The sequence below is a fragment of the Aplidium turbinatum genome, chromosome 16, assembly GCF_918807975.1.
Source record: "Aplidium turbinatum chromosome 16, kaAplTurb1.1, whole genome shotgun sequence".
Classification (NCBI taxonomy): Eukaryota; Metazoa; Chordata; class Ascidiacea; order Aplousobranchia; family Polyclinidae; genus Aplidium; species Aplidium turbinatum.
In genome coordinates this window covers 14,855,814-14,868,567 of record NC_137487.1, presented here as the reverse complement: position 1 = coordinate 14,868,567, position 12,754 = coordinate 14,855,814, and the positions used below count along the sequence as shown (strand labels likewise).

The window sequence follows — 12,754 nt, the reverse complement described above, 5'->3', positions numbered from 1 at the left end:
TTCTCGAAAACTTTTAAAAATTACCGTATATCCTCGCATATAAGCCGACCCTAGAAAAACAACCTTAAAATGGTAAATTTATAAAAATCCGCATATAAGTTTTATGTTTAATTTGTAATGAAATGATATCTGTTATGAAAGAGTACAATGTACAACAGCACTCTTCATGTCACTGGCTATGATAAATACACTGGTGAGGCGCGGCGAGCCCTACTCAATGATCTCAAATCAAACCTGCGTAAGCGTCAAGAAAACATGTTTCAATTAGTGAAGCCTTCGTCTTCTACAACCATTGCTTCTTATGATGTATCACTTTTGATGGCTAAATCCAAAAAACTTCAATGTATTCAATGCTCCGCTGACTATAACTATATCAGAAGCCGATGACGATTTGCAGCTTGAATTGTGTGACTTGCAAAGTGACCAGTTTTTATTAAGCAAAGCTACACTGCCAATCACTCAATTTTGGCCTCTTCTTTCTGAAGAGCATTATCCTAATTTACGCCGTTTTGGATTGCACTTGCTGTCAATGTTTGGCAGTACCTACCTTTGTGAAGCAGCATTTTCCGCAATGAAGTCGATTAAATCCAAAGAGAGGAATCTACTTAAACAAACATCTCTCGAAGCCTGCCTTCGTTTAGCCTTAACCTCAGTTGACATTGACACAAAGGAGCTGGCTTCCAAAATGCAGGCACACCCATCTCACTGAATTTTAAGTAAACTGTACCGTTTTACGTACTTCCTTAAATATTTTTTACGAATAAATTTATGGTTTATTCTTATTCATACTTGTCAGTTATTTATAAGGTTTCCTGGTCTACTGACGTTGCTTAAAATTTCCAAAACTCTCTTATTCGTAGTATTCACATCTTAGCTTCTTTAATCTATTCCCCAATATGTTTTTATGATAAATATAAAGATTCATTTACACATGTACGTGTTTTACTTTACATCTGGTACGGTGAGACAGTGTATAAGAGGAAAAATGTCAACTGCGGCCCGCGATCTAATTTCCTTGCCGAATGCGTCCCGCGTCCCATAAAGTTTGGACAACCCTGATTTAAGCTATTGAATATCGAGCTTCTACAGCAATATTTATAACATTTTTTTTAATTTCAAATAGCCAAAAAAAATATTAAACAAACTGAAATGAGTGGGCTCCTAAACAGCCGTGCCTCCTCCCTCCCTGGGGGTGCAAGGGAAAATTAATATGAGGCCCGCTATCCAAGACTACTTTTGAACAATAACATGTTTGCACTACACAATCACAACAACGCTGAAAAAAATCAACATTTTAAAGGGGGATGGCCCAATGCCCCCCTCTGGCCAATATAGGCTACAAGGTGTTCATAAAGTCCTGTTAAAATTCTCAATATTTTGAAATTGTAACAGGACTGTATGGACAGTTGGACACTCTGTATATTTGTCTCGGGAATTGACTATTGAAGATATTGGGGAGTTGTTTTCGCACAAATAGCGTCCACTCATTTAATTAGTGGGTAAATACAATAGAATGTGGTGCACACGGGATCCGAACCCGAGCGTACGGCTTTCCACCAAACAATTTTTTTGTTCGAAAAATAACTTGTGACTCAGAAAACAATTCTGGCAATCCCACTTTGGTTCGGGAACCACTGCGTCAGGCGAAATTACTAAAGCTTGACTAAAATATCCTTGCGCAACGCGTATGCTTGTGAAAATATCTACTTCACTACAACCTGACCCATGGAATGTTTCGGAAACCAGTTGGATTTGATATCGGACTGTCCGCGATGAAAAAATACTTTTGATAAAATTTCGAGTTGAACGCGTGAAACTGCCATTCGGATATACGCGGCTTTCGCTACAATATCACCAACATCGAGGGCGAGGTATGACCGATCAAAGCCTCACAACAGTTGTTAAATAAACGTAATTTCTTGGAAGACTAACATTGCTTCGAATCGATATTTCTATTGTTCGCAGCTATTATAATAATTGAAGACATTGAAACAAAACATACAGTGAGGATGTGCAGTACTAAAATTCGATCACCTTTACAAATTGCACGATAAGCAATCTAACATTGATCACAAATGTTCGCACTCGCGGCTCAGCGCAGTGTAGAATCTCCGAGAACGTTTCTATTCAGCAAATAATAGCATTCACTCACCATTTGACCGCAGTGCCGTATATAAGAACTAGAAAATAGAGTTTTTACACGAAAATAATTTTACAAAAGAGTTCGCCACGTTTATCATGCACGGCGCTAGCCCATAAGGACACTTCCCATTGGATAACAAGCTCGCCGACGCGAACTTAATTTTTCTACGTCAAATGCAATAAATATTTTTTCTAATTTGCTACTACTGACAAAGAGGTTCGGATAAAAAGATAAATTTGTCGTGCAGTTTATGAAAATTAAAAGAAATACAGCGTATGCAAAGCACCTACATTAAAATGGTTTACCAACTGCACAGCACCTCTCAACATCATTGGGATGAATCCGAAAAGACGGGAACATCTAGACGTGATAGTTTTCGAATAAATCAGTTAAAAGTATCTCTGCACAACTGAACGTGGAAGCTCGACAAGAATATAAAAACTTAAGATCAATCAACAGATGCTGAGGAAAGTTTAGGATAGGGTAACTTTTAGCAATATCAAACAGACACACTGTGTTCCGTTCGGATCCGTGTTACACTAGCGTTTCTCTGAGTTCGATTCGATCGTTGTCGTTCACAGCAGAGTCGCTTCTAATGCAACAGGGTACACCTTTAGACATGGGATGGCAGGCAAGATAATACATAAAAAAGAAAACCATTCCATACACATAGCTGCTGATCACTGTCACCACAAGAATAAGAGCAGTTTCAGACGGAAGAACATCTTCCTCTACGGTGCCAACATCGTCTTGTTTCCCCAATAAAGTGTGGAGGATATTGTCACTGCCGCCTTTGCGGAAGTAGAACCAGCAAACAGCGATTACTGTGTTGGCAATAAATGTCAGGGAATAATAAGCGGCCATCTTGTATTTGTTGTAATTGTCTGCATGGACGTTGATGTATGCGAAATTGTAGCATAATCTGGAAATAAAAACAAGCAAGCTTTAATTCAAGTAACCACTGGTAGTTTTGGGAAGATGTGTTATAAACAGGCATACTGGTATAGCTCAGCAACAATACGACATTGAACATTTTACCACAAAAATAAAATAAAGCGAACGTTCTCGACAATACAGCATACATGTAGCCTATAAAAGAAAAAAATAAATATACATTGCATGAGAAAATACTAGAGAAACACAGTATAACATCAAAAATATTGTTTAATCTAAACATTGAAAGACTGCCTACCCTGCTCACATGCAAAATGACTACCCAACACAACGGATTATAGTACAACGGATTAAGTAAAGAATTAAGTTCAGAGGAGAAGTATCCAGGCAGATTGCGCAAGATGGACTAAAGCATAAAGCGAGATAATTACACAAACGTGAGTGAAACACACACGTGACAATTCCATCAAAGATACGGCTAAGAGATAGGAGGCTCCGCCGGCAACAGTTGCTTGGCTTTGGGTTGGAGATTTTAGTAATTAGGCTAGTGTCTCGTAGATCTATGTTAGTGTCGAACTTGGACAAACAATCTCGAAAGACTTCAATGAGAGTTTATTTACTAGAACACGATTGGCAGTTTCGAATATGGTCTTTAATTGCACTATTTTTACTAACAGTAGCCATAATCAGGTGCTCCCCCACTCTCGTGGTCATACCAATGTATGTGGAACTGGCATCATGCGAGCAAGTGACCTTATACACGACGTTCCAACATAAGCAGAAAGGAGTTTTAGACTTCAATCGAAAATAGTGACCAGCTTTAAATGTTTTATAGACGGGAATAATCTTGACGTTAAATTTCATTGCAATAAATCCAGACAAATTTGTGGCAAAACGTTTGGATTCCTTGCTAATAAACGGGATTGCAAAAAAGTTCTTGAAATTAGGCTCCTCAACCAGAGACGTAGTTTGTACGAGTTCTAGACAAAAATTCACGAGGTACGAATTATTAAATCTTCAAACTCAAGGCTTAACAATTTCATTCACTAACAAATTATGCTGGCCAATTAGCCTTTCAATGTTTAGTCTTTTTTTGCTATACACTTTTAAGTTATTTTCAACAAATTGCTCTTTCGGCAAGCGGTCAGAGTACAAGTTGTTGAGAGTGAGGGCACTGCTGCCGTTTGCTTTAGATCTATTGCCGTCTGCTGGAGGTCTATTGCTGTTTGCCTGAGCACTATTGTGCCATAATCTAACCAACAGCTGTAAGTTACAAACAATGCATTGTTTTTAATTTTTATTTACTCTGTTTGTTTTTATGTGGCGCTATTGAATCAAAAAATAAATTGACTGTCCAAACACAGCAAGTCATTTTTTCACTGTTTTTAAATTATAACTTTTCCACAAAGGTTTCAAAATGAAAACATTGAAAAAACTGAGTTAGATTACATCACGGTGTCAAGCACAGGGCCAGATCAGAGATTTAGCCGTCTTGAAAAGTAATTAATCGCCTAGTGAGTAGTAACTAATATGTTGCAACAGTAGACCTGCTAAAATGAATTAATCTTATACAGTTTGTGGGAAGATTCGCGTTCCTCGAAAGCGATTCGTGCAACAGCTACTTCAAAAAGTCATCTAACTTTGAAACATTGTGGAAAAATAGTGCGACCGGTCGAATGCCGGTTACACGAGGTAAGGGTAATCGAGGAAGCGCTGTACTGGAACACTAGTAATTATGATCGCACAATTATTTTTTTAAATTTGTCTAATTCTAAAATTTGATAGGTCCTCTACTATTTCAATAGGGTCTGCTACTATTCGGTGAGTCCGATTCGGTGAGTCCGATTCGGTGAGTCTGATTCGGTGAGTTCCTAACTTCTAACCCCTAACCCTAAAACGGCAATGATAATTAGGCTACGGTACCCGATAATTTTTAAAAAAAATTGAAAAAATCCCCCGTTAAGGGATCGGACTCACCAAATCGGACTAACCGAATCGGACTCACCGAAACGGGCCATTCCGATTTCAATACGGGTTCAAAAGGGGCCAGGGAAAAATTTTGAGAACCACTGAGCTATGATGCAGTTTCAGATCTAACAAAGTGAAAGCTAAGCGCTCTGAAAGCTCTGCCCGAACGCCTATCGCCACCCACCCGATGACAATGTTGTAAGTGACTTCTTTGGCTTTCGAAGTGTAGAACTTTGTCTTCTGGACAGCAATAGCGACGAACATAGCAAACCAGTGGAACAGAAAGAAGCCTATCCAAACCCAAGCGTTGATGTTGAGAAGTAAAGCCAGTGCAAGCACCTAAAGCCACAAGGTAATCTAAGCATTAATAATTTCTATGGGGTTGATTATACACATGAGCTTAACACCTTAACAATATCTCACCCTTTAAGGCGTGTAAGACCAAACGAATAAAATGCAACGAACTTTGCAAACCTAAATCTACTTTCACGCTTATGAGAAATCAAAATTGAAATAAATTAACATGTACCTTTGTGATAATTCACAAGCCATTTTACGGGACAGCGATGACAGAGACATATTATGATTTATATCAAACTGGACTGTCTTAAAACAGTTATGTGTCTTAGGGCTTTAAATGAGTGAAAATGTTAGGCATGCAAGACCACAGCCTGATCACGATCTATCCCGAAGCGAAGTACAATGTGCATGAGAAAGACGATGCCTGATTGCACCTCTCCAGTAAATATGCGATTAGTTTTATTTAAACATTCGATGTTGTAAAATCAATAAAATAAAGAAGCTTTGTTGATTAACAAATATTAGCAAAAGAATAAACCAATATAAGCCGGGGTTCAGGTCGAAAAATACTCATATAAATGTGATGCAATTCTCTTGACATACAGTATATTTGATTGGAAGCACAGCGTGCAAAAGAAATACAATCCCCTCAAACTTACCCGAGATAAGTTGGTGAAGAACCGATAAAGTAACAGCACACAGCTTGGGATTATTTCAAGTTCCCTTTTCTCGGGCAAAGTGTTTCGAAGAGCCCGTTGGTAGGTTACAAACGATATGGTCATTCCGCACAGCGATACACAGACTGACAAAACTGCAAACCATTTGTGCACTTGTTGAAGACATTAAATAACGTTTTATGGAGGTCATACCCAGACAGCAAAATCCGTCAATTTTACATTGATTCAACGTCTGCAGACGATGTATCCATGTAACAATGACGGATTTTGCTGTTTGGGTAAGCACAGATGTTTCCAAACCCAGACAGCAAAATATGTCATTTGTACGTTGATTTAACGTCTGCAGACGGATTTTGCTGCCTGGGAAGTCGCAGCCAAAACTTAAAAGTAAAAAACAGCATTTTGAATTGACAATCTGGGTCTATTTGCTGCTGTTAGATACGATAATCCGTTCTATTTAAACAAACCCCACGTATGCAGGCGTTGAATTAATACAAAATGGTCGGGTTTTGTTAAGTCACAGACAGCAAAACAGTCGTTTTATACATTCAGACCAGACAGAGTTTTTGCATTGATTCAACGTTGAATCAATGCAAAAACTCTGTTTGGACTGAATGCAAAAAACGACTGATTTGCCGTGGAACAGCGTACCTGTGATAGTTGGCGCCTGAGCAGTGGTGACCATGATAAAGAACTGGAGGACCAACTGGGGCGCAGCTTCCAACAATGATTCTTTCAAGCGGATGAAGTTGACGTCACGAAGTTCATCTTTGTACTGCGAAAACGGTCATGATGTCTCTGATCCCAGATCCACTAATCAGTCCTTTATTACATCGATTTAACGTCTGCAGACATTAAATTAATGTAAAAAAGAACATTGGGTGGCTGGGATGGCTGTCCGAGCCTAATCTCCATGCAAAAAACTTGCAAAATGAGAAGAGATTCTTGACCTTTTCAAACTAACAAATTTCAAAACGCTTTGCTCGCAATTAGCTATATAGCAATGGAGTCCGGTGAGATAACATCTTTAGTAACTCTGAAGCATTTCAAGTGTGTTATTATTTTATGTTTTGCACATTAGAATTAAATTCGGCAACGATAGAAAACACAACATTGAAAAACTGTACACCACTAATGCAATGAAACCCAAGTTTTCACCAGTGCTACAGACTTTTAGATTAAAAAATGGAATGATTTAATTAAAGTGTACCTTGTTGTAATAGCGTTCACTTCCGTCAAGATCGTTTTCAAGTTTTTTCTTGCGGGAATTCACCCCATAATACACCGTGCGACAATACCTTAAACGAAAAACATATATTGAAACTACTACGCATCGAGCAGCGACTGTTAATCATTAATGAACAGCACTTATTTCAGTTTACAGTGATAGACTTTTAGTATATTGTGGTGAATGCCAGCAGTTAACAATATTATACAGATTTCAGCAACATTAATCTACACTACGATGAAGCTTACTGAACTTGTTAATGCCAGGAAACAGCTCACCTGTAGACCGGTGCAACTTGAAAAATGTGCAACAAAATGACTCCAATGTGGGGGCAACGGCTGAGAATATTTCTCGAGCTTTGCTGGCTTTCGGTTTGCTGGTTATCATCTACTTCCCACCACATAGAAAAAACCTGTATATATAGAGGACAGATGTTCAGACACTCACCGTTGGTGGGTCCCTTGACCCTTCAATGAAAGACATATAATAATCACTTCATTCACTTACTATATTCATCATCTACCTAATTGCGTATTATACGAAATTGTACAAATTAAATTTCTTTTAAATACAGTTTTTTCAGATTTTTTTACAGTGTCTGTGTAAGTAGCCATCATACACCTACTTCAAGAAAAAGCTAACCATATTTAAAAAACTTCATTTGACATTATATTTCTAGCAGATCAGCTTTTACTCACATGCAGGAGGATGGATGGGATGACAATAAATATTACAGATAGCACAAAATAAAACATATCGTCCTCTTCTTCATCTCGATACAAGTAATAAAACGCATTTAGCCAGTCAGTCACAAGGTCAAAGATATACAAAGCAATGCCTCCTGAAAAAAGTATACAATGCACCAGTAAGAAACACTTCACCTGTTTTTTGCAATTAACAAATTGCCATACAAGTACGGTACCTACTGTACTAAACAGCGAAAAGTAATTTTAGCTATAAGCAACTGATCTTGGCATTGTGGTAAAATCTGTCATTTGTCAGGGAACACAAATTCAGGATCTGTAGCATGAATTTGATTATAGTTGTTGGAGATCTAAGATCACGACAAGCTTTCTTTGTTTCCTCTTTACTAAAATGAAATCTCACCAACATTCATACATAAATCCAGAAATGTGTAGTCAGTGAAAATATACTTCCATTCCAGCAAAGCATGAAATACTTCACAGCATGAGGCTTTTTCAACTGCCTGCAACACATATGGTTATGCTGTGACATTACCACAATGAAACAGAGCTGTTGCAGCATAATTTTTTACTCTTCTATTTCAAAACTTAGAGTGTATGATTTAGCACTACACAACGATTTTTTAAAACGTTCTAAAATTCTAAAATTTTGCAATTAACCAAGAATCAGTACAAATTAAAACCTTTAAACATTGTGGTGCCTAAGCCTGTGAGAAAACAGAACTTTTGATACAAACTTCTGTGCTATGTAATGCTGCGATTTATCACTTGTGTTTTATAAACAAAAAATGTCATTTGGATTGCTGATACTACTTGAAAGACACCTAGTTGTTAGGTATTTTTTTTATTACATATTTCTAAAATAAACCTACAAATTTTTAAAGTCCGCATGTACTAACTGGCAAGGGCCATCTATTAAATAAACTTGTGGTACCGGTATAAAGTTTTCATTACAAGATTCCAACAATGAATACACAGCATTAAGGTGCTGGAGCAATTGAGCATACCAAGGTTACTTTAAAAATGCGGTGCACGGTCGATTGGTCGACAGACATTTGGTCGACAGGACAATTGGTCGACAAGACAGTTGGTCGACAGGACGTTAAGTCGACAGAACGATTCATTTTAGGGTTAGGGCTAGAGTTAGGGTTAAGGTTAGTTAACTAACCCTAACCCTAAAATGAATCGTTGTGTCGACCTAACGTCCTGTCGACCAACTGTCTTGTCGACCAAATGTCTGTCGACCAATTGTCCTGTCGACCAACTGAGCGGGTACCAAAAATGCAGCCACGTACAGACCTCACAAAACGATGTACAGTATTTGGTAAAACTATAAAGAGGGATCATACAATGCTTATTAAAGCAAAACACTGATGACAGTTGTGAAAAATGCATTTTTTCTTTAAGCTGTATTCACGTAATTGTTCGTTGTGTTGCAGTTTCAACTTGATAAAGTTTGCTAAAATCGATTTCATGTTTGAAGTCACAAAAAATGTAATGGATGTTTGGATAACTTGTGAAATGAGTATAAACATTCAACCTCGCATTCGTATTTTCGCTACCACGCGTTTTGACTTTGAAGTTGCTCCTCAAGAGTGGGAAGATAAACAGTGTGTGGCTGTGACCGTGCGTGCCGTGCGCATCTCAGTAGTAATTCACGTTCCAAAGAAAGCCATGCAATCAGCTGCTGTTTTGTGGGCAAAAGCAACATAGGCTGTTTTTCACTTGAATCGGCATTCTTTAAGTCCGTTTAAATGATCTTAATCTCTTACGCAAAGTATTTTATCTTTGAAACACCACTTGTAATAGCCATTTTTGTTGCCCCTCAACCATAAATTTACGGGGGGCACCGCCCCCCGTAAGTCGGCGTGTATGGATCATATGTATATAATACATTAGAGCATAAGCCAGCCCAAGATTATAAAAAATTAACTTCACCTCAAAAGCATGAGTTGACCAATACAAAAAGTAGATCTCTATTCAAGTATATACGTACAATCCATCTTTTGTGATTATGCAATACGCATTGAGCAAAATATCTCTACCTCATTGCTGCCTTCTTGGGATCTTATTTCAGATGATGTAGAATTGCCCAAGTCTGATGCTGAGGCTAAAATCATATATTATATTTGAAAGAAATTAATAACCAAATGGCACACGTGCTACACTAATGAAGTGGCTATTAGCAAAGTCACCAACATACAGCTAACAATGTTGAGGAAGCACTAACTAGTGTAACAAGCATTATCACTAATTATATTGGTGTACCATGCATGCATGCGGAATATGACATACCACATGTATATAAATTGTGATAATGTTTAAATAAAATATAACAAGCACTAATTAATTTTCAATTATCATTTAATGATGATAAAAAATCACTCACATTCATCTTTTGGAATTTTTTTCTCCTTCACTGGCCGACATGGAACCGAATCTTGAACATCTTTACCGATTTCAATTCTGAAAGATCAAGAAGTTCTATTAAGAAATTTATTCTCTTTAATTTTGTACAACAAAACAAAAGCATTACCGGTAACCCACTTACATACATATTTAGAAAAATGAGCTATCACATACCTACCGCTAATCCAAGTATTAAATACTTTAAAGGAAATTCATTATAACTGCAGTCCTCGAAATTAGCGGCGGCACACGGCAATTGCCGTGGTAAATGCTGCCGCAAACGTCATAATCGCCATTCTGCTACGGCAATAAAACTGCCGTCGCAAAATGAGCATTTAATGAGCAACTGTGCGTGACCAACAGCATGAGCAACTGCGCGATGCGCACGCTGTTGCGTTAATTCACGTTAAATAACTCACGGGGGGAAAGTAAGTTACTTTTGGGTTTGTTCAACGCTCGAGTCAGCACAAATCAATTTAATTTTCCCGGCGTGTTATATTGTGTACGGTACCCAGACAGCAAAAACCATCATTTTTACAATGATTCAACGTCTACAGACGTGCAATCAACGCAAAAATGAATTTTGCTGCCTAGGTAACAACAATGCACAAGAAGAACTTTACGTTTGTTTTACATTTATTCGACATCTAGCGATGTTGAATTATCATAAAATAACGTTAATTGCTCAACCAGATACCGGTTACAAATTAATAGCTCCATGCGAGAAGATTGTCTCGATTTACGTTTACACTAACATAATTTCGGCACAATTGGGATACTGCGAGCAACACAAAGCCTGACTCTGTTGGATAAAGAACTGGTCAGAATCGGAATCATATGCTGTATCGGAGGATGAGGTTGTTGCGTCGTCACTGGAATATTTGAAAACGCAAAACTGTCCGTTCATGAACGCGCAATGCCATATGATCAGAAGCATTACTTTACTGCCAAAGAACCATTTATCCAATTTTGTACCGTACTACTTTTTTAACTTGACCCGTAGCTTTTTTAAATCCGATTTGTTTCCGTCATCAGACTCTTTACAAATTTTGCAAAGTACCACACTAACTTTTCCTTCTGTTCCCTCTGTTTGATAACCTATAGCAGATAAATTCCACTTTTCAACTGTATCTTCCTTCACCATGATTTACGTTCGCAACGACACCGGTAACAACAAGCATTCGATGAAAGAATAGCTTTTGCGTAACTGTTAAGCCAGTATTTATAAGGTTGCAAACTTTTTACAGTTCACAAGAGCATTGTCAGCACATAAAATAGCTTACGTGATGCTCTGGGCTACCGCCGGCCACCGCGTGACACACGATAAAGCGCATAAAATTTTGTTTGATTAAAATTAAAGCATGCGGCAATCCATGATTTGTTGATTTGATGACGGCAATGTTTTTGCCGTCGTAGATGGAAGCTAATTTCGAGGGCTGTAACTGTGTATGCAGAACTTTAGGTTCTAGCCGTGTTTTAGAATATATGTTATGTATAGATAGTGAGCTATGGTTCTAGCTGCAACAAGGATAATATACTACTCTGAAACAATTCAGTGTTATAATTTACCTAAAACGGTAAAAAAGCAAGCAATTATAAGTGGATATACGGTACCTATTATTTTCAGGTTGAAAACTGTGAGGAGGTAGTAAACTTTCATTGGGTCTTGATAATTCCTGTGATCTCATTTCAAGCATTAAAATATCTCCAGCAGAACGAGGTTTTGTTAGTTGATTGGGTACTACTACTAAATGAGAAGAAAGACATGGCGAGCTGCTTGCAGTGTCATTTTCTGGATGTTTGTTTGATGACATATCAAAAAATGCGTTTCGATGCAAACCTGAATTTTCATTCATACTGGATGTAGTAGGTTTGTTGTGTATGCCGTCATTGGAAGATAACAACCTGTCCTCCATTTGTGACATCAAATAACTCTTACAATCAACCAAATAAAGTACTTTATTTCTTTATATTTTCACAAATTTCATATGGTACGGTACTAAAATAGGATTAATAAAAACCAGTAAATTTTGAATTAATGAATTGGGATAAATCAATAAAAATCTATAATCACAAGCATATTGTTGCACAACAAATGGGTGTATATAATCAAGTTAAAGCAAACATGATCTTTAAAAAGAAAATCACAATTTCCAGGTCCAATTGATTTTAAAAGTTTGGCCTTTTAGATACGGTAGGTAGCCTGAGACTGTATTTAACAACAAACATATGTCTTTTCAGATGTAGAGTCGATGTGTGTATTTGCGGCCGTCAAGATAATTGCATCAACTTTACAAATTTGTAAATATTTTGCTTGTCTTTATTTTGCGTTGGCTGCTTGACATACTAACACTATTACGTGTAGCTTACTTTGTGAAGGATTCAGATTATTCCGTCTCAATAACTCAGTTGATTGAGCACCCAACTTTGT

The 12,754-nt window shown here is 37.6% G+C and overlaps 1 protein-coding gene across 1 annotated transcript; it reads right to left on the bottom strand.

Annotated features, from left to right (window-relative positions):
• Nucleotides 1-1,939: 1,939 nt before the first annotated feature.
• LOC145785739 (XK-related protein 9-like) lies at nt 1,940-12,310 on the bottom strand. Its single transcript, XM_082597440.1, has 11 exons — nt 11,938-12,310; nt 10,304-10,380; nt 9,960-10,024; nt 8,318-8,417; nt 7,909-8,051; nt 7,489-7,622; nt 7,193-7,280; nt 6,634-6,757; nt 5,965-6,116; nt 5,190-5,344; nt 1,940-3,065 (listed from the first exon to the last, which is right to left on the bottom strand). Exons 1-11 carry the CDS (start codon nt 12,246-12,248, stop codon nt 2,678-2,680), a joined length of 1,737 nt encoding a protein of 578 aa, XP_082453566.1. The 5' UTR covers nt 12,249-12,310; the 3' UTR covers nt 1,940-2,677.
• Between the last annotated feature and the right edge of the window lie 444 nt (nt 12,311-12,754).